General features: G+C 70.4%; 4 protein-coding genes and 1 pseudogene across 4 annotated transcripts in view; 2 read left to right on the top strand and 3 right to left on the bottom strand.

Moving 5' to 3' along the window:
* Positions 1-1,739: 1,739 nt before the first annotated feature.
* Positions 1,740-5,082, bottom strand: LOC115900894 (annotated as a pseudogene).
* A 4,454-nt stretch (positions 5,083-9,536) lies between these two features.
* Positions 9,537-12,673, top strand: RARRES2 (retinoic acid receptor responder 2). The gene is made up of 5 exons (XM_030971499.1): positions 9,537-9,769; positions 10,810-10,911; positions 11,805-11,909; positions 11,982-12,095; positions 12,536-12,673. The coding sequence occupies exons 1-4, from the start codon at positions 9,587-9,589 to the stop codon at positions 12,093-12,095; spliced, it is 504 nt and encodes a 167-aa protein (XP_030827359.1). The 5' UTR covers positions 9,537-9,586; the 3' UTR covers positions 12,536-12,673.
* A 56-nt stretch (positions 12,674-12,729) lies between these two features.
* On the bottom strand, positions 12,730-15,711 carry LRRC61 (leucine rich repeat containing 61). The gene is given in 10 exon segments (XM_030971496.1): positions 12,730-14,453; positions 14,456-14,501; positions 14,503-14,526; positions 14,528-14,610; positions 14,613-14,658; positions 14,660-14,689; positions 14,691-15,302; positions 15,353-15,394; positions 15,397-15,498; positions 15,551-15,711. Coding segments are annotated over 10 exon segments (1,197 nt in total). The 5' UTR covers positions 15,629-15,711; the 3' UTR covers positions 12,730-14,319.
* Positions 15,712-17,940: 2,229 nt separating this feature from the next.
* Positions 17,941-19,804, bottom strand: LOC115900911 (translation initiation factor IF-2-like). The gene is made up of 4 exons (XM_030943113.1): positions 19,768-19,804; positions 19,159-19,218; positions 18,976-19,047; positions 17,941-18,677 (listed from the first exon to the last, which is right to left on the bottom strand). Exons 2-4 carry the CDS (start codon positions 19,184-19,186, stop codon positions 17,941-17,943), a joined length of 837 nt encoding a protein of 278 aa, XP_030798973.1. The 5' UTR covers positions 19,187-19,218; positions 19,768-19,804.
* Positions 19,805-21,005: 1,201 nt separating this feature from the next.
* LOC115900916 (SCO-spondin-like) overlaps positions 21,006-21,153 on the top strand; it is a 32,023-nt gene continuing 31,875 nt past the window's right edge. The window contains 1 exon segment of the mRNA XM_030943124.1: positions 21,006-21,091. Coding sequence (XP_030798984.1) covers positions 21,006-21,091 — 86 coding nt within the window.

The raw sequence follows: 21,153 nt of genomic DNA on the forward strand, positions 1-21,153 counted from the left end.
GCTCTCCCCTGGTGTCCAGGTGTGGTTTGGTGGTCACAGAGCACGCTGGAAGGCACTGGCACTGGCTGTGGCTCTGGCAGTGTCCTGGTGGTCCCTCGGCCACGGTCAGAGCCTTTCCCGGGGCTCAGGCCAGGACTGAGGCTGCAGAGAGACCCCCGTGTCCTGTCCCCCCCCAGTCCCAGACAGAGCACCTGGAGCCCCGGAGCCATCAGAAGCTTTTATTTTAAATAACCTCAAAAAATAGAATTGCAGAGAGCAGAGCTGGGGAAGGGGAGTGGGGCGGGACCCCCTGCCCAGCCGGGCTCCGGGGGCGGCTGTCCCGGTGTCGGTCCCGTCACAGGATCCGGTTCCCTTTGGGACGAAGCAATGGCAGCTCCCAGCGGTGGCTGTGGCCGAAGCTCTGCCCAGACCATGGATCCCCGGCTCTGTCACACCGGGGGGACGGGGAGAGGCCACAGAAACCCCAGCCAAGCCCCCCGAGCCCCCCACCACCACCACGATCCAGCCCCAGCGGCCACCCCGGCGTCTCCCTTCCCAATCCGGAATATCGAGTCCCAAAGCGCGCAGTTACCCAGAGCAAGCAGAAGCACAAGCTGCCCCCCATCCCGCAGCACCGGAGGCGTCTCCGGGCCCTTCTGGAAGCAGAGCTGAGCCCTTCCAGGCCCTTCTCCTTTTCCTGGCTGTTTGCCCATTGGGCTCCCAGCTTCCCCCTGCATGGAGCTGCACTGGGGACCCCAGGGCTCAGCCCGCAGTAGGGCGGGCCCAGCCTCCCATCCCAGCGTGTCCTTAGGGAATGCCATCCAGTCCGGAACAGGCTGGAAGGTTCTGGAAGCAGAGGGAGCCCTTGAGGGCCCCTCTTGTCCCACATCTGGCTCCAGTGGATGCAACTCCACTGTGCCCAGCTCTTCTTGGTCTCTGTGGCTGGAGCCCACACGGCAGATCCGGCCCCAGCGCTGGCTCCTCCAGCCCTTTGGTGTCTTCCCAAGCCAGGAATGTGCCATGTCCCAGCCTGGCTCTGCCCTGCCCCACAGCCCTGGCTGGAGGCTCCTCCAAGTCCCAGTGCTGAATCTGGCTGGCAGTGTCACCTTGGCACCAAGCCCTCAGCTCTGTCCCTTTGGCTCTGTCCCCTCAGTTCCATCCTTTTGGCTCCGTCCCTTTGGCTGTCCCCTCGGTTCCATCCTTTTGGCTCTGTCCCCTCTGGCTCCATCTCACTGACTCTGTCCCATCGGCTCCGTCCCTCTGGCTCTGTCCCCTCAGTTTCATTTTTTTGGCTCTGTGCCCTGGGCTCCATCTCCTCCAGGCTCGCCATGGGTGACCGCAGGAGCCGAGGGCCAGTCCTTGCTAGGGGTGTCTCGCTGGGGGTTGCAGTGTGGGGGATCACAGGCGGCCAGGGCAGGGTGGGGGTCCTGGTGGGGGGGTCTCAGCACAGGTCCCAGCATGGGGGTCGCAGGCGGCCGGGGGGTCCTGGGGCTCACAGGCAGCCGGGGCACGGGGCCGGTTTCTCCTCGCCGCACTCGCGCTCCGGCGCTCCCGGCACTCGCTTCTCGTCGAAGGCGCGGGCGCAGCCGCCGGCCTTGGCCCAGAGCTGCCCGCGGGGGGCTCGGGAGGGCGGGGGGCCAGGCAGGCGGCGCAGCAGCACGGCGGGGGCAGCCCCGGTGCCCGGGGCTCGGGCCGCCCCGGGGCACTTACAGGGGGCACCGGGGCGGGCGGCGCGGGGCCGGGCGGGGGCTCGTCCTGCATCAGCTGCAGGAGGATGTCGGCGGCGCCGAGGGGCTGTCGGGGCGCGGGCGCCGGGCGGGAACAGGGCGGCAGCAGCAGCGCCGGGGCTCGGGGCCCCTTGGCCAGGGGGTCGCCGGCGGCGCAGGGGGGGCCAGGCCGGCGCCATGGGTGCGGCGGTGCCGCAGCAGGTGAGCCTTCTGGCTGAAGCCCTTGCCGCAGTCGGTGCAGCGGAACGGCCGCTCCCCGGTGTGCGTCCGCAGGTGCACGGCCAGGTTCACCTTCTGCCGGAAGCGCTTCCCGCACTCGGCGCAGGCGTGGGGCCGCTCGGCGGCGCAGCCGTGGGGACACTCGGAGCACGCGTGGGGACACTCGGCACAGCCGTGGGGCTGCTCGGCGCAGCCGTGGGGCCGCTCACAGCCATGGGGCCGCTCAGCGCAGGGGTGGGGATGCTCGGCACAGGTGCGAGGATGCTCGGCGCAGCCGCGGGGACACTCGGCGCAGGCGTGGGGCTGCTCACACGCGTGGGGCCGCTTGCTGCAGGCGTGGGGCTGCTCGCAGGGGTGAGGACACTCAGCGCAGGGGTGCGGCCGCTCGGCGCAGGGCTGTGGCTGCAGCTGCCCGCAAGTGTGGGGTCGCTCACAGCTGTGGGGATGCTCCGTACAGGCGTGCGGATGCTCCGTACACGTGTGAGGATGCTCCGTGCAGGCGTGGGGATGCTCAGCACAGGCGTGGGGATGCTCAGCACAGGTGCGGCGCTGCTCGGCGCAGGTGTGGAGCCGCTCGGCGCAGCCGTGGGGACGCTCGGCACAAGCGTGGGGACGCTCGGCGCAGGCGTGGGGACACTTGGCGCAGGTGTGCAGCTGCTCGGCGCAGGTGTGCGGCCGCTCGCCGCCGCCCGTGGCCCGGCCGCAGCCCCCGTGCTCCGCACAGCCCTCCCCGCAGAGCCCGCAGGGGAAGGGGCTCCTGGCGGGGTCCAGGGCGCCGGGGGCCGGGCCGGGGTCCCGGTGTGCACGCGCTGGTGCACCCGCAGGGACAGTTTGCTCTTGAAGCGTTTGGGGCACTCGAGGCAGGTGAAGGGCTGGCGGCCCAGGTGCGTCTTCTGGTGTGCCAGCAGGTTGGGCTTCTGGGCGAGCGCTTCCGCACTGACGGCGCGGGCGCAGGCGCCCGTGTGCACCCGGTAGTGCGTCACCAGGTTGCCCTTCTGGTTGAAGCGGCGGCCGCAGACGCCGCAGGTGAAGGGCCGCTCACCTGTGTGGATGCGCTGGTGGGTGGCCAGGTTGGTTTTGAGGCTGAAGCGCTTGCCGCAGGTGTCGCAGCGGAAGGGGCCGCGCCCGCCGGCGCCGTGCCCCCCGTGCCGCGGCGCCCGCCACGACCTGCGCCAGGCCCCGCCCGCACTCGGGGCACGGCCAGGGCGGCCCTCGCCCGCCAGCGCCCCCGGGGACCCGGGGGCTGCTCGGCGCCCGCTCCGGGGGCGCCGGGGCACGGCTTGTGCCCCGCGTGGCTCTTCTGGTGGGCGACGAGGGCGAGCCAGAGCCCGAAGCTGTTGCCGCACTGATTGCAGATGAAGGGCTTTTTCCGGGGACAGCACGGCCTCGCCCGGCCCGGCTGCGCCCCAGGGGCCCCAGGAGGGGGGGGCCGGGGGCGAAGCGCGGGGCGGCTCGGGGGCCGCAGCAGGGGCACCTTGGGGCAGAAGCCGCCGCCGCAGTGGGCGCAGGGAAGGAGGGCTCGGCCGGGGCGGGGGGAAGCCCTTGTCGGGGCACGGGAACAGCTCGGCGGCGCCCTCGGGGAGCTTGGGGGGCGGGCGGAGCGGGGCGAAGGGAGCGGGGTCCTGCGGGGTGGGCGCGGGGGGCAGCAGGGCGGGCGGCCCGGCCAAAGGGCGGGGGGGGGCCGGGCCGCCTTGGGCAGCGGCGCTGGCGGGGGATGTGCGTCTTCTGGTGGGCCTTGAGGGACACCTTGTCCTTGAAGCACTTGTGGCACTGGGCGCAGGGGAAGGGGCGCAGGTCGGTGTGGGTGCTCTGGTGCGTGACCAGGTTGGTTTTCTGGGTGAAGCGCTTGCCGCACTGGGCGCAGGCGAAGGGCCGCTCACCTGTGTGCACCCGGTAGTGCGTCACCAGGTTGGTTTTCTGGTTGAAGCTGCGGCCGCACAGGAAGCAGGAGAAGGGCCGCTCGCCCGTGTGGATGCGCCGGTGCGTGATCAGGTTGGGCTTCTGCCGGAAGCTCTTGCCACACTCGGGGCACACGAAGGGCGCGTCCTCGGGGCAGCCCCGCGCCGGCGCCCGCGCCCGCGCCTTGCCCTCCTCGGGGTGGGCGCCGTGGATGCGCTGGTGCGCCAGCAGGTTGGCCTTCTGCGAAGCTCTTGCCGCACTGGGCGCAGGGGAAGGGCCGCTCGCCCGTGTGCACGCGCCGGTGCGTCAGCAGGTTGGGCCGCTGGCTGAAGCTCTTGCCGCAGTCGCCGCAGCGGAACGGCTTCTCCCCGGTGTGGATGCGCTCGTGCGTCACCAGGCTCTGCTTCTGCCGGAAGCCCTTCCCGCACTGGGCGCAGCGGAAGGGGCGGGGACGCCCCTGGGCCCCAGCAGCCGGGCGCGGGGGCAGGGGGTCCCGGGGGCTTCGGGGCGCGCTGCCCGCCGGGGAACCAGCGGCCGGAGCTGCCGCCCGCAGCGGCCGGGAACAGCTCCAGGGAGCCGGCGCCAATCCCAGGCTTCTCCTCGGGCTCCACCTTGCTCACCCGCCCGGGCTCCACTGCACCGGAGAGATGCCGGGGTTAGCCCGGCTCCCGGAGAATTCCGGGCTGTCCCGAGTGGGGAGGACCCGGGCCCAGCCCCCCCTTCCTTGTGGGGCCCTCACTGCTGAACCACGGGGACATGGGACACCACAAAGGGCCTCAACTCCCCAAGCGTCTCCTGCTGTGTGACACCCCAAAGGGCCCCCAAACCACCCAGTTTGTGACACACAGGTCCAAAAGTGTCCAGACTGGCTCAAAATGTTAAAAACTGGTTCAAAATGGCCAAAACTGGCTCTCAAAACTTGCCCACAATGGCCACAAACTGGTCCAGTATTACCACAAATTGGTCATGAATGGCTGTGAACCGGCCGAGGATGGCGCCAAAATGGCCGAAAACTGGCCCAAAATGGCTGAAAAAGGTCTTTAAACTGGCTCAGAACAGCCCCTAACTAGCCCCAAAAAGTTCTAAACCACCCAGAACACCCCTGAAGAATCCCAGCCCGCCTTTTCCCCGGAGCCCCCCAGTCCCACTGCTCCCCCAGTGCCACAGACCCAGACTCACCAGCGCAGGGGCTGCCCAGGGCCTTGGACTCCTCTGGGCCCGTCCGCGCGGCTCCGAACGGCTCCTCCGGCGGCTTCATCCCGAACAAACCCCCTGGCTTAAAGAACCGGTACCCTGGGGGGACATGGGGCAGCGCCGTCGGGACCCCCGGCACGGCTGGGACCGGGCTGATCCCAGAGAACCGGGCTGCTCCGGGAGAACCGGGCTGCTCCGGCAGAGCCGGGCTCTGGCACGGGGCATGGAGCCACTCCTCGGGAACCGGCTCCAGGTGAGCTGGGACGGAGCCATCCTGGGCTCTGGGCTTTCCCTGCAGCCTCTCCCAGCCCCGGGAATCCCCAGAACGCTTTCATCATCCCAGTTCAAAGTCCCCACAAAAATGCACCGAGCTCTGTGTGGAAAATCCCACCCCAGGCCCCATTGTGTGTGTCCCAGCCTCCCCTCACCTGTGCAGGGATCCGAGGGGATCTCGGCACCGACAGCATCCAGCTGGGATCCGGCCCGTGGCGCCGGGCTCAGCCGGGAATACGGGAGCAGATCCAGGGCGTGGGCGGGCTGGGGAGGGGGCAGCGGCTCAGAGGCATTTTGGGGTCATTTTGGGATGTTTGGGGACCTTTCCCTGGGTTTGGCCACAGGCCAAGGACAGGGATCGTGCCCCTATTCCTGCATCCCAAATATGAGGTTCCTTGCTCCAGGATGGAGCCCCCATCCCTGCTCCCCCAAATTACATCTCAATTCCCCCAAACCAGACCCTTGCTCCCCCAAATCACATCCCCACTCCCCCAAACCAAATCCCCGCTTCCCCAGCAAATCCCTTCTCCCCAAACGCGATCCTTGTTGCCCCAAAAGAGATGCCCAGCCCTGCTCCTCCAGACCAGATCCCTGACCCCCAAACCCGGTCCCTGTGCCCCCCGTCCCCACTGCCCACCCCCCAAACCAGCTCCTCTTCCAGCCAGGACCTGCACCGAGGGAGGAACCTGTCCCGAGGAGCCAGTCCTGCTTCTCCGGGGACACTGAACCCCCCAGGCCCCCCGTGCCCCCCCTCGTGAACCCCCCAGGTCCCCCTCGTGTCCCCAAGCCCCCGCAGCCCGGTGGAGGCAGAGCCGGGAGGGCGGTGCGGCCCCCAACGCGCCGATTTCCCGGAAAAACTCCTGGGGGGCTGCAGGGGTTGATGAAAAAACCCTCGGAAAAGCCGCGGGGATCCCCCCAGAATGCCCCAAAGGCCGCGGGTGCAGGAGGAGCGGGGATCCCCCGGGAGTTCCCCCGAACCCCCGCGTACCTGCGGCGCTCCCCCCGCCGACATCGCTGCCCCTTCCCGGGCCCTGCGGCCCCTCCGGCTCCTCGGGGCTCCTTCCCGCGGCTCCCCGGCCCTTCCCCGGCCTCCTCCCGGCCTCCTTCCGCCACCGAGTCCCTCAAATGGCCGCGGCGGGTCCTGGGAGAGCGGGAGAGGCGATGGGGCGGGAAGGAAGGGCGGCGGAACCGGGCCGGAGGAGCGCGGCAGTCCCGGAGCGGCTCCGGCGGCCTCGGCCCCCCCGTCCTCCTCCTCCTCCTCCTCCCCCCGGAATTTGGGGTGCGGAAGGCGCCGAGCGGGGCCGGATCCGGCTGTGAACGGCGAGAGCCGGGAGCGCTGGGAGTTGTAGTTCGGGATGGGATGGGATAATGGGATGGGAGCGGGAGCTGGGAATAGCCCTGACACGGCATCGGCTTGTCCACCCAGGAACGGCTCCGGGAACCGGGAACGGCACGGGGGACTGGGAAAGGCACGGGGAACTGGGAATGGCCCCCGGGAACCGGAATGGCCCCGGGAACCGGGAACGGCCCCGGGAATCGGGAACGGCCCCCGGGAACAGGGAACGGCCCCCGGGAACCGGAATGGCCCCGGGAGCCGGGAATAGCCCCGGGAGCCGAGAATACGGGAATAGCCCCCGGTGCCGGGAACAGCCCCGGTATAGCAGCGCCTGGAGAACCGGGAACAGCCCTAGGAGCCGGGAATAGCCCCGAGAGAACCGCGAATAGCCCCGGCACAGCATCCTCCTGGCAGGAATAGCCCCGGGCGCTGGGAACAGCCCGGCACAGCCTCGCCTTGGCAGTCAGGAATAGCCCTGGGGCTCGGGAGGAGCCGCGCCGTGGAATCACCTCATGAGCCGGGAGCAGCCCCGGGAGCCGGGAGCAGCCCCGGAGCAGCCCCGGGAGCAGCCCCGGGAGCCGGGAACAGCCCCGGGGCCACCGGGCCGGGCTTCCCGGGCCTGGCGACTCCCCGGTGCCGGCCGCGCCTCGGGGGGTTCGCAGCGACCCCCGTGCGCCCCAGCACCGGCTCCCTCCCGCGGTAGCCCCGGACCCGCCGCTGCCGCGGGTGTCCCCCCCAGGATTCCAGCGGTTCCCGAGACCCCCAGGCACACCCTGGGACCCCCGAGCCCCCCCAGACTCACCCCGGCCCCGCCCGGTCCCCGGTCCGTGCCCCCCCCCTCCCGGGCCACGTGACCGCGACCCCCGGGACCCTCCCCGGGAAACTCACGGGCGGCCGCTGCCCCGCCGCGCGGTGACGTCACACACGCGGTGACGTCAGCGCGCCGGTGACGTCATTGTGTCAGCCACGGCCCCGTCCGGCCGCGCCCCGTTCCGGGTCGGGGGGGCGGGGCCCGGGGGCAGCGCCCCCTAGCGGGGCCGCGGGACAGGGGATGGGAGGGGCCGGAGAGACCCCGCCCCCCGTGTCCCCCAGTGTCCCCCAGTGTACCCCAGTACAGCCCCAGTGTCCCCCAGTATAGCCCCAGTGTCCCCACAGTGCTCCCCAGCACTCCCCAGTGCCCTCCAGGACTCCCCAGTACAGCCCCAGTGTCCCCAGTGTCCCCCAGTATAGCCCCAGTGTCTCCAGTGTCCCCACAGTGCTCCCCAGCACTCCCCAGTGCCACCAGGACTCCCCAGTACAGCCTCCGTGTCCCCAGTATCCCCCAGTATAGCCCCAGTGTCCCCACAGTGCTCCCCAGAGATCCCCAGACCTCCCAATGCCCCCCAGTACAGCCGCAGTGCCTCCCAGTAACCCCCCAGTGTCCCCCAGTGCCCCCCGTGCCAGCCGCACCCCCTGGTGCTCCCTGGTGTCCTCCACACCTCCGGATGTCGCCCCCCTGGCCTTCAGCACCTCCCTCCCCCCCAGTCCTGCTGCCGGGAGGGGACACCCGGACAAGGACAGCTGGGAAGAGCGGGAGGTTGTTCCCAGGGTCTGGAGCACATTCCCGGGGGCCAGGACCCCATTCCCGGGGGAGCAGAGCTCATTCGTGGCTGTCCCGGGGGGCAGGACTCCATTCCCGGGGGCAGGAGCCATTCCCGGGGGGCAGGAGCCATTCCCGGGGGGCAGGAGCCGTTCCCGGGGGCAGGAGCCCGTTCCCGGTAGTTAGGAGCCCGTTCCCGGTAGTTAGGAGCCCGTTCCCGGGGGACAGGAGGCGGTTCCCGGGGGCAGGACGTGACTCTCGGTGGGACGTGACAAAACTCGCGGTGGGACATGAAGCCACCCCTAGGGGACTGGAGGTTGTTCCCAGGAGCTGCAGCCCATTCCCGGAGGCTGGAGCTCATCCCCGGGAGGCTGGAGTTTGCTCCCAGAGGACTGCAGCCCATTCCCCGGGGAGCAGGAGACGTTCCCGGGGGGCAGGAGCCGTTCCCGGGGGACAGGAGCCCATTCCCCGGGGGACAGGAGCGGTTCCTGGGGGACAGGAGCCCATTCCCCGGGGCCAGGAGCCGTTCCCGGGGGCAGGAGCCCATTCCTGGGGGCAGGAACCGATTCCCGAGGGACTGGAGCCCATTCCCCGGGGCAGGAGCCGTTCCCGAGGGACAGGAGCCGTTCCCGAGGGACTGCAGCCCATTCCCGGGGGCAGGAGCCGTTCCCGAGGGACAGGAGCCGTTCCCGAGGGACTGCAGCCCATTCCCGGGGGCAGGAGCCGTTCCCGAGGGACTGGAGCCCATTCCCGAGGGACTGGAGCCCATTCCCCGGGGCCAGGAGCCGTTCCCGGTGGGCAGGAGCCGTTCCCGGGGCTGCAGGGTGTTCCCAGAGGACTGCAGCCCATTCCCGGGGGCAGGAACCGATTCCCGAGGGACTGGAGCCCATTCCCCAGGGGGCAGGAGCCGTTCCCGAGGGGCAGGAGCCGTTCCCGGGGGGCAGGAGCCCATTCCCGGGGGCAGGAACCGATTCCCGAGGGACTGCAGCCCATTCCCGGGGGCAGGAGCCCATTCCCGGGGGCAGGAACCGATTCCCGAGGGACTGCAGCCCATTCCCGGGGGCAGGAGCCGTTCCCGGGGCTGCGGGGCGCTCCCAGGGCAGGATGGCATTCCCAGCAGCCCATGGCGCCATTCCCGGGGTCTGCCCCCGATCCCATCCCATCCCACCCCATTATCACATCCCATCCCATCCCACTGATCCCATTATCCCACCCCATTATCCCACCCCAGCCCGGCCCCTCCTCCGCGCCCCGCGGCGGGGTTGGGGGGGTCACCCGCGGGGCCGTCCCGGGGGCGGATTTGGGGGCAGATCCCAGGAAATCGGCTCATGCCAGCCCGACGCCAGCGGCCCGCGGATCCGTGAGGCCGCAGCCGGCGGGATGGGGCTGCCGGTGTGGCGGTGGCTGCCGCTGGCCCTGGCGCTGGCCCTGGCGGCGGCGGCGGCCGCGGGGCAGTCCCCGCTGCAGCGGCGCGTGGTGCGCGATGTGCTCGAGTATTTCCACGGGCGCAGCAACGTGCACTTCCTCTTCAAGGAGCGGGAGCTGGACGGGCTCATCGAGCGGGTGCGTGAGGAACGGCGTTCGGCACCGGGAGCCGCCACCCGGGGATGGGCAGGGGGCGCGGGGGTCCCGGGGGGAACGGGGAGGGGATGGAGCGGCCGGGAGGGAGCAGCGGTGAAAGGGTCATCGAGGGGGTGGGCAGGGATTGGGATTGGGATCGGGATCGAGGATTGGGGGCTCAGGGGGGCCACGAGAACAGGGAGGGGGTCAGGGAGAGGGTCAGGTTGGGGGTCCTGGAGGGGGCACGGGTGAACGGAGTCCTCGGGCATGGGGGCAACAGGATTCGGGGCTGGGATTTGGGGTTCAGGATCTGGGATGACCATGGGAATGGGGAGGGGATTGGGGTGTCCCAGGAGGGACAGAGAGAGGGTTGGGGAGGGGATTGGGGTGTCCTGGAGGGAATGGGGGATGGACAGGATCATCGAGCAGGTGAGCTTGGGATTTGGGACTGGGGTTCAGGACTGGGATCCGGGATGGCCACAGGAATGGGGAGGGGGTTGGGTGTCCCACAGGGAATGGGCAAGGTGCCGGGGTGCCCCGGGGTGCCCAGGGGCGGCCCTGCTGGCCGCCTGAGCTCGGTTATTCATTAACAGATCCGAGCTGATCCTGGTGCCCCCGGAGCCGGGGCCACCCCGGGGTGCCCCTGCACACTGTCCTGTGTCTGGGAAGGGCCAGGACTCCAGGGACCCCCACTTTCGGCCTCGTGCCCACCTTGGGGCCACCCTGGGGTCATTCCTGGGATGGGTTTACCTGAGGGTTTCCAGCACTCAGGATCCCTCCCAGGGTTCAGGGTCCCGCCTGGGATTCGGGGTTCCTGTGGGAGCTTTGGGGTCCCTCTCAGGGGTTGGCATCTGTGGGGTTCAGGGTTTCCCCCAGCATTTGGGGTCGCTCTGGGGGTGCTTGGGTCACTCCTGGGGTTTGGGGTCTCGCTGGGGGCTGTATTCCCTGGGAGTCTGTGGGGTTTGGGAGTCCCTCCGGAGGTCGGGATCCCTCTGGGGAGCCCTGCTATGCCCTGCCATGCCGTGCCACCCCCGTTCCCCCAGGAGGACCCTTCGGGGACCTTTGTGCAGCTCCGCCTGGGCCTGGCACAGACCACGTGTCGGAAGCGAGCGCCGCAGCGGCACTGCCGGGTGCTGGAGAGCCGGGTGAGGGACTGGGGACTGTCCTGGGCTGTCCCTCCTCCCATAGGGCATGTGGGGTGTCCCTCCTCCCCTGGGGCAGGTGGGATGTCCCTCTCCCCTGGGGCACATCCCAGGGTGTTCCCATCTCCCTTGGGCACATCCTGGAGTGTTGTCCCCTCCCCTAGGACACATTCCAAGCTGTCTCTATCATTTGGCCCATGTCCCCCCTCCCTTGGGGCATAACCTGGGGTGTCCCCCCTCCCTTGTGGCACATCCCATTCCCCCCATAGGGCCCCATCCCTTGGGGCCCATCCCAGGGGTCCTCTCTCCCTTGGGGCCCATCCCAGGGGTCCCCCATCCCCTGGGCCCATCCCTGGGTGTCCCCCATTCCTTGGGCCCATCCCTGGGTGTCCCCTCTCCCTTGGGCCCATCCCAGGGGTCCCCTCTCCCTTGGGGCCCATCCCAGGGGTCCCCCATCCCCTGGACCCATCCCTGGGTGTCCCCCATCCCCTGGACCCATCCCTGGGTGTCCCCCATCCCTTGGGCCCATCCCTGGGTGTCCCCTCTCCCTTGGGCCCATCCCTGGGTGTCCCCCATTCCTTGGGCCCATCCCTGGGTGTCCCCTCTCCCTTGGGCCCATCCCAGGGGTCCCCTCTCCCTTGGGCCCATCCCAGGGGTCCCCCATCCCCTGGACCCATCCCTGGGTGTCCCCCATCCCTTGGGCCCATCCCTGGTGTCCCCCATCCCTTGGGCCCATCCCTGTGTTTCCCACCCCCTTGGGGCCCATCCCAGGGGTCCCCCAGTCCCCCAGCCCCCCTGTCCCCCCCCCCTGCTGCTGTGGGTGGTTCAGAGGGGACAGTGGTCGGTGCCAGAGGGTCCCCAGGGCTCCCGGGGGTGACATGCCACCATGTCCCCAGCGGAAGCCCACGTGCCTGGCCTGCTACAAGTTTGACACCGGTGACGTCCCCAAGGTGCTGGACAAGTACCACAACTGCGGCCCCAGCCACCACCTGGCGGCCAAGGTGAGCTGTCCCCAGTGCCCCCCGTGTCCCCCGCCGTGTCCCCGGCCGGTGCCAGCCCCTGTGTGCCCACAGGAGATCCGGCAGCGGGACGAGGCCGAGTGCCGGGCGGTGGAGGAGGCGGGCAGAGGGGGCGACACGCCGTACCTGCCCGGGATGTTCGCCTTCTCCCGGGGGCTGCCGGCCTAGGTGGGTATGGGTACAGGGACAGGGGACACAGGGAGCCCATCAGAGCCCCCCCATGTCCCCTGGGCCTAGGTGGGTATGGGTACGGGCACAGGGGGCACAGGGGGCACAGGGAGCCCACCACAGCCCCCCCGTGTCCCCTGGGCCTAGGTGGGTATGGGTACGGGCACAGGCGGCACGGGGACCCCATCACAGCCCCCCGTGTCCCCTGGGCCTAGGTGGGTATGGGGCACCCTGGGGCAGGGGACAGGGGACAGGGGACACAGAGACCCCATCACAGCCCCCCCTGTGTCCCCTGGGCCTAGGTGGGTACGGGGACAGGGGACAGGGGGCACAGGGAGCCCACCACAGCCCCCTCTGTGTCCCCTGGGCCTAGGTGGGTACGGGGACAGGGGACAGGGGGCACAGGGAGCCCACCACAGCCCCCCCGTGTCCCTTTCCAGGCACCACGGCACCGATGGACGCTGCCACGGCCTGCCCCGCTTGCCACCCCCCAGCCCCGTGTGACCAAGGAGGGTCCTGGATGTGTCCCCCCCTCCTGCCTGTGCCCTCTCCCCAGTAAACCCAGCGCTGGCTCCGCTCTCACGGCTCTTATTCCCACCTGGCACCGCCCGTGTCACCCCCCGTTGTCCCCAGGATGAGATGGGGACACGGTGGGTGGGCAATGGGCTCCATGTCACCACTGCCTGCGTCCCCTCTTGTCCCCAGGGCTGAAAGACAGGGACACGATGGGTGAGAGACCCCTGAGGCCACAGGACAGAGGGACACTGGAGGGTGGGACATGTTTAATGCACGGTGCCACTACGGCCCCTGTCCCCGAGATGTCCCCCAGCCGAGGCTGGGCTCCCCACGGCCCCTCTGCTGCTCCCTGGGCATCCTCTGCTGGGCTGGGGTGGCTCTGGGGGTGCCCCAGCTCCAGTGTGGGGGTCCCACAGCTCACAGGAGGAAGGAGACAGGTTTGTGGTGGCTCTGGGGGTCTCAGGGTGACGGTGCGGGCTCTGGGGGCTTTCCTGGATCCATTTCTGGGCTCCCATGGCGAAGGAAATGACCTTGGGCAGGGGTGGCACTGAGGGCTCCCAGCCCTGGTTTTGGGGTCTCACACTTGGGAAGATGAAGGAGCTGGACTGGTGATGGCTCTGGGGGTATCCCAGCCCTGGTTTTGGGGTCCCACAGCTCAGGCTGTTGTGGCTCTGGGGGTTCTTCTGTCCCCGTTTTTGGGGTCTTGTGGCTCAGATGATGGAGGCTTTGGGGATTCTCCTGGCCCCGTTTATGGGGTCTTGTGGCTCAGATGACAGTGGCTTTGGGCTGTGGTGGCTCTGGAGGTTTTCCATTCCCATCTCTGGGGGCTCTCAATTCCCATCTTTGGGGGCTCTCCATTCCAATCTTTGGGGGTTCTCCGTTGCCATCTTTGGGTGTTCTCCGTTGCCATCTTTGGGGTCCTGTGGCTCAGATGATGATGGCTTTGGGCTGTGGTGGCTTTGGGGGCTCTCCATTCCCACCTTTGGGGGTTCTCCATTCCCACCTTTGGGGGTTCTCCATTCCCACCTTTGGGGGTTCTCTGTTGCCATCTTTGGGGTCCTGTGGCTCAGATGATGATGGCTTTGGGCTATGGTGGCTTTGGGGGCTCTCCATTCCTATCTTTGGGGGCTCTCCATTCCCACCTTTGGGGGTTCTCCATTGCCACCTTTGGGGGTTCTCCGTTGCCATCTTTGGGGTCCTGTGGCTCAGATGATGATGGCTTTGGGCTGTGGTGGCTTTGGGGGCTCTCCATTCCCACCTTTGGGGGTTCTCCATTCCCACCTTTGGGGGTTCTCCGTTGCCATCTTTGGGGTCCTGTGGCTCAGATGATGATGGCTTTGGGCTGTGGTGGCTTTGGGGGCTCTCCATTCCCACCTTTGGGGGTTCTCCGTTGCCATCTTTGGGGTCCTGTGGCTCAGATGATGATGGCTTTGGGCTATGGTGGCTTTGGGGGCTCTCCATTCCTATCTTTGGGGGCTCTCCATTCCCACCTTTGGGGGCTCTCCATTCCCACCTTTGGGTGCTCTCCATTGCCATCTTTGGGGGCTCTCCATTCCCACCTTTGGGGGCTCTCCATTCCAATCTTTGGGGGCTCTCCATTCCCACCTTTGGGTGCTCTCCATTGCCATCTTTGGGGGCTCTCCATTCCCACCTTTGGGCTCCCACAGCCCAGCCAAGGCCATCTCCAGCCCGTGTGTCCCCGCGGCGCTCAGAACCCGAAGTCGCCGTGCTGGCGGCGGCCGAACGCGCGCTGTGCCTGCGCGATGGAGTGGCGCCGTGGCGGCGGGCGGCTCAGCGGCACTCGCGCAGGGGCCTGGCCCAGCTGCCGCGTGGCCTCCCTCGAGCACGGCTGCGCTGCGCCGGCCGCGCCTCCCAGAAGCCGGCGCGCACTCCAGGGCTGCGGCGGCTCCGCGGCGCGCGGCGGCGGGCGCGTCCTGCCCGTCCAGGGCGCGTCCAGCTTCGCGGCACAGGCGGAAAAAGCCGCTGCCGCGGCCGCCCGCCGCTGCCCGTCGATGGCCTTGAGGCCGGGCAGCATGGCGGCGCCAGCGCGCGCTGTAGGCCGGGGCGGCGCACAGCGGAGTTGGCCAGGCCGCCGCGCGGTCCCAGGCGCAGGCTCTCCAGGTGCCGCAGGCCTCGCAGGCAGCGCAGCTGGCGCAGGCTGCGCAGGCGGTTGCCGGCCAGGTTGAGCTGGCGCGAGGCTGCGGCAGCACGCAGCGGCTCCACGCTGGCCACGCGGTTGGCGGCCAGGTTGAGCACGGCCAGGGCGCGCAGCGCGGCCAGCGGCGCCAGCCCCGCGATGGCGTTGCCCGACAGGTCCAGCCACTCCAGGTTGGAGCAGTCGGCCAGGCAGCCCAGGTGGGCGATGCCGCGGCCGCGCAGCCGCAGCAGCAGGATGGACTCCAGGGAGAACTCGCCCGTCGTGGCCTTGAGCAGCGCCGGCGTCACCCGCACCCCGGAGCCCTCCTCCTCCTCCTCCTCTTCCTCCTCCTCCTCCTCCTCTGATGGCTCCGACACCTCCGGCTCCTCTGATGCCTCCTCCCCGCGCCCCTCCATCCCTGCGGGGAGGTCCTGGGGGGACACCGGGGCTGGGGTGGCACCGGGGATCCCCCGGGGTGGCCTTGGGGTGCCCTGGAGTGTGGGGACACGTGTGGAGTGCGAGGGGGGCACGGGGACACACATGGGGGAACACACGTCTGGGGGAGCAGGGGACATGTGCCAGGGGGTGCGGGGCACAGGGAGATGTGGGGCACGGCTGGGGGTGTCACCTCCTCCTCCCCATACCCCCACACTCCATCCCCATGGGGGGTCCTGAGCAGGGAAAGGGGCTGAGGGTGGCACTGGGAAAGGGGCTGAGGGTGGCAGTGGGGAATGGCTCTGGATGGACACGCTGGTGTGTCCCAGCGTGTGGGGACACGTGTGGGACACATCTGGGCGGGAACTGAGGTGCGGAGACATATGTGGGAAACATCTGGGGGTGTCTTGCGGGTGTGGGGACATGTGTGGGACCCAAAGGCCATCGGGGGTCATATCTGGGGGGAACCTGGGGCACAGGGACAGCTCCAGAGCCCATGGGGAGCCCTCACACCACAACCGGCTCTCACCCTCACACCCCCCAGAGCCACCGTGTGCCATCCCCCGGTGCCCCCAGGCGTCCCCGTTCCCCCCATCGGTGCCCCCATTACACCCCCAGCGCTCCCGGACCCAGCCCCCGACCTCACAGACCACCCCCGTTCCCTACCCCGCTGCTCCCAGACCCTTTTGCGGTGTCCCCATGACCCCCCGAGCCGCTCCATTCCACCAGCCCCTCTCCGCCCCCCCGGTGCCCCCCAGGTCCCCCCAAATTCCCCAAATCCCCGCTCCCCCCCCCCTCGCTCCCCCCCCCGCTCTCACCGCACGGCGGCTCCCGGCGGCCCCCGAGGCCCCGCCCCCCGTTGCCATGGAGACTAAGCCCCGCCCCCGTTGCCATGGGGACGAGGTCCCGCCCACCATGAGGCCACGCTCCCCGTCTCGCCCCCCCTTGCTTGGCCACGCCCCCCGCTGGGGCCACACCCCCTTTCTCCGCCCCGCGCCCCCCGTTGCTCCCGGCCCGTGTGCGGGGCCCGCGATCCCGGAGAGTTCCATACAAACGGCTTTATTGGCACTGCGGGACAGCCCCGCTGCCCGCTGCCCGCGCTGGGGACACCCCGAGATCCCGGAGATTTCCATACAAACGGCTTTATTGGCACTGCGGGACACCCCCGCCGCCCCCTGCCCCCTGAGGGGACACCCCTCCCGTCCCCGCCCTGGGGTCCCCCCGCATCCCTCACCGGGGTTTTCCAGCGCCACCGGCCACATCGCTCCGGGGCTGCTCCTGCGCCGCTGCTGGCGGCAGAACGGAATCTTGTGTGATCCTATGGGATGCTGTGGGATCCCCCTGCCGGGGCCCCCGGCACATCCCGGCGCTCAGGATGTGGCACGGGCGCATCCTGGCACCTTCCGGCACATCCCAGGACTCAGGGGTCACCACCGGCACAGCTGTGGGCACCGGCACCGCCCAGCACAGGGTGCCAAGGATGCAGCACTGGCAGCCACTGGGGAACCCGGCACTTCCCAGGGCCAGGACTCACCACTGGCAGCCGTCAGGGCCCGTGGCACCACCCAGCACATCCTGACACACCAGCCACTGGGGCCCCCAGCACACCCCAGCGCTCAGGATGTGCCACTGGCAGCCACTGGGGAACCCAGCCCTTCCCAGTGCCAGGATGTGCCACTGGAGAAGCTGGCACACCCCAGTGCTCAGGATGTGCCACTGGGGGCCACTGGGTCCCCTGGCACATCCCCAGCAGCCATCAGGGCCCGTGGCACCTCCCAGCACAGCCCAACACCGCAGTGCCAGGGATTCACCATGGGCATCCACCGGAGCCCCTGGCACCTCTGGGCATTCAGGGGCAGAGGGTGGGGGGCTCTGGCCAGCCCAGCTGGGACCCAGTGACACCGGTGCCAGTGGCAGCAGTGGCTGTGCCCATCCCCGCACCAGTGGTGGCCCTGCCCGTCCCTGTGCCCGTCCCCGTGCCGGTGCTGGTGCCGTGGGTGCGCTCGTGGCGCTCCAGGTGCGTTTTGCGGGTGAAGCCGCGGCCGCAGCGGGCGCAGTGGTGGGGCCGCAGCCCCGTGTGCACGGCCTGGTGCCGGCCCAGGTTGGTCTTGGAGCTGAAGCGGCGCGCAGCGGGCGCAGGCGTGGGGCCGCGTGCCCGAGTGCACCAGCAGGTGCCGCGCCAGGTGCGCCTTGCGCCCGAAGCCGCGCCCGCACTGGGGGCACGTGAAGGGGCGCTGGGCAGGGGGCACCTGCGGGGGGTCCTGGGGGTCCTGAGCACTGCCCTGGCCGCTTTTGGCACCGGGTGCCTGCAGCTGGGGCTGGTGGTCCTGGGCACCGGGCGCCTGCGGGGGCTGCAGGACGGGCGGGGGGTCCTGGGCGCAGCCGTGGCTGCCGTTGGCACCGGGCACCTGTGACAGGAGCTGCGTGTCCTGCACGAAGGGGGGCTCGGCTGTGGGCACCTGTGGGGGGTGCAGGGGGTCCTGGGCTCCGGGCTCCTGCGGGGGCTGCAGGGGGTGCTGGGGGTCCTGGGCACAGCCGAGGGCTTGGCTCTCCAGGTGCTGCCACAGGTGCGATGACGAGTTCGGCTTCCAGGGGATGCCCGTCCCACACTGGGGGCAAATGAGCAGATTCTCCTCGGCAGGGCCGTCCCTGTCCCCGTCCCGGTGCTCATCCAGGTGTCCATTCCCAGCTGCCGGCACCGTTCCCGTGTGCAGCTCCAGGTGCGACGCGGGGCTCTGCTTCCAGGCGAGGCTCATCTCACACCCCGGGCAGGGCAGCGGCTTCTCCTCGGCAGGGCCGTCCCCGTGCCCGTCCCCGTGGCCCGGGCCGGGGTCCCCGTGCAGGCGCAGGTGGCGCAGGAGGTGCTGCCGGTGGGCGAAGCGGCGGGCGCAGCGCGGGCAGGGGTGCGGCCGCTCTCCGGTGTGCGTCGCGCAGGTGCCGGTCCAGGTGCGTTTTCTTGCGAGCGGCGGGCAGCAGCGGGCAGGGGTAGGGCCGCTCGCCGGTGTGCGTGCGCAGGTGCGAAAGCGCAGGTGGATGCGCTGGCGGAAGCGGCGGCGGCCGCGGGCGGGCCGCGGAAGGGCCGCTTCGCCCGTGTGCACCCGCAGGTGCCGCGTCAGGTGCGCCTTCTTCCCGAAGGCCTTCCCGCACTGCGGGCAGCAGAAAGGCCGCGGGCCGGGCTGCGAGCGGCGCCCGCACCCGCCGGGCGGGGCTCATCCCCGCGGCCGCGCCGGTGCCGATACCCGCCCCGAAGCGATCCCGATGCCGTCCAGGCGCGGCCCCGGCCCCCCAGGCCGGCAGCACCCCGTACCCCAGCTCCTCCGGGCACGGCTCCTCCGCCTTGCAGGCACCGGCGTTCCCCGGGGGCCCGGCGGGCTCGGGGGGGAAGGCGCCGGGCAGAGGCTGCGGGGCCAGCGGGGCCCCGGCTGCGGCCGCCCAGGCCTCGGCCTCATCCTCCTCCTCCTCCTCCACCTTCACCTTCCGCACCAGCCACTGCCCTGCGGGGACACGGGAGGGGACGTGCCAACGCCGGCGCACAGCCACCGGGACACGGGAGCTGTCACCCAAGGACGTGCAGCTGCCACTGGCACCGGGCACGGTGACCATCAAGGCCAACGGCACCGGGGACGTGGTGACCGCCACTTCAAGGACCTGGCCCAGTCCCTGGCCCTGGGACATGGTGACCATCCCCCAAGGACCCAGCGCTGCCACCAGGCCCAGGACAGGGTGACAGTGACCCTGTGGCCCCAGCGCTCCCGGGACACGCCTGGCACTGCCGCTGTGACCGTCCCTCACCTGAGTCGTGGAGCTCTGGCTCCCCTGGATCGTCCTCGGCGGTCACCTCTGCCTTGGGGACCACCAGCCATTCTGGGGGGACAAAGAGGCACAGACAGGTCCCTCCCCGGCTCAGGGGTGCCCCGAGCACCCCGGGACCCCGCGGGCCCCACCGAGACCCCCCCAGAATCCCCCCGTCCCCACCTGAGCCGGTGCATCCCGGTGCTTCCATCTTCTCCGGCTCTGTCCTGGCCACGGGGGGACCTGCGGGCGGGGCACGGGGTGAGCCCCCCAGAGCCGAGCTCGGGACCCCCTGCCCACCGGGGGGTTCGGGATCCCCGGAACCCCCCGGGCACGGTGGGGGTGGACACTCTCCTTCCCGGTGGGTCCGGGGGGTCTGGAGCGGTTCGGGGGCAATCCGGAGGGGTTCAGGGGGGTCAGGCAGGGTTCGCAGGGATCCGGGGGGGCTCTCGTGGGATTCCGTGGGGCTCTGGGGTGTTCCGCGGGGTTCCCGTGGAGGGGCGTCCCCGTCCTGGTCCCCCAGGAGCTCACGGCCACCCCGCCGCCGTTCTCCGTCCGCCCCGGGCCCCCCGTACCCCCAGCCAAGCCCTTTGGCACCCTCAGGCCCCCTCGGTCGCCCCCCGAGCCGTTTTTGTTCCCCGCTGTCCCCTCCGCGCCCCCCTTCCCGTCCCCGCCCTCCCATCCTGCCCCTCCCCGCCGCTCCGCCCGCCCTTCCTGCCCCTCCCGAGCCCGGTCCCGGTGGCGATCCCGGTCACGATCCCGCTCCGGTCCCGGTCCCGGTCCCGCCCGTACCCGTGGCCTCGGGGCTGCCCCGGCCCCACCGGCGCCGCCGCCGCCGCCGCGCCCCGCCCCCCGCGGTGGCCGCCGGTCCCCCCGCCCCGCCGGGACCGCCCCCCCGTGTCCGCACCCCCGGGCTCGTCCCCGTGTGTCCCCGTGTCCCCCCGGTGTCCCCTCCGTGTCCCCGTGTCCTGCGCCCCTGTGCCGCACCGCGTGTGCCCTGTGGGGGAGACACGGACACGGCTGGGTTGGGGACAGCATGGGGGGGCATGGGGACAGGGACACAGGGGACACGGACAGGGACACGGGGGACACGGACAGGGACACGGGGGACACGGACAGGGACACAGCGGGGACACGGGACAGGGACACAGGGGACACGGACAGGGACGCAGGGGACACGGACAGGGACAGGGGGGACATGGACAGGGACACAGCGGGGACACGGACAGGGACACGGGGGGGGACACGGACAGGGACACGGAGGGGACACGGACAGGGACGTGGACAGGGACACAGGAGGGACACGGGACAGGGACACGGGACAGGGGCGCGGGGGGGACACGAGACAGGGACACGGGGGACATGGACAGGGACACGGGACAGGGACACGGGGGGGACACGGACAGGGACACGGGGGACATGGACAGGGACACGGGGGGAACACGGGATAGGGACACGGGGGGGACACGGGGGACACGGTGCGGGGGCACATTGGAGAACACAGGACCGGACTGTGGGGGGACACGGGGCTGGGAGGACACAGGAGACATGAGGGGACACAGGACACGGGGGGGGTACAGGGCACACAGGACAGGGAGGTGGGGACACGGGGGGGTACAGGGGACACAGACAGGACACAAGGGCACACAGGACAGGGACGTGGGGATCGGGGGGCTGAGCACGACCAGGACCCACTGTCCTGCCACATCCGTGTCCCTGTGCCCCGTGCCAGATCCCGGATGTCCCGTGCCATTGCCTTCTCCCAGGAAACGGGGAGATGTCACCCTGGTGTCACCATGGCCCCCCAGGCGCCAGCTGTGCCCAATCGGCGTCACCACAGCTGGTGGCACTTCTGGGGACTTCCCATAAATCCCGGAGCCGCAGGGCAGTGCCAGAGCTGGGGCCGGTGAGCGGCGCTGGGGTGGGTGACATTGGGGTGACCCCGCGGGACCCCTGGCCACGAGGACACGCCGGGAATTGTGACCATGGGGGCACCTGGATCCCGCTTTTCCAGGGACACCGGAGCGGACATGGCCGCGGTGGCGGGGCCGGGGGTCACCGGGGGGGTGGCGGCCATCGCCGCGCTGTGGGTGACAGCCGTGGGGGCAGCCACGGGGTGAGGAACGGGGATGGGGAATGGGGATGGGAATGGGGATGGGAATGGGGAATGGGAATGGG

This window comes from Camarhynchus parvulus, chromosome 2 (assembly GCF_901933205.1).
Source record: "Camarhynchus parvulus chromosome 2, STF_HiC, whole genome shotgun sequence".
NCBI classification, from domain to species: domain Eukaryota; kingdom Metazoa; phylum Chordata; class Aves; order Passeriformes; family Thraupidae; genus Camarhynchus; species Camarhynchus parvulus.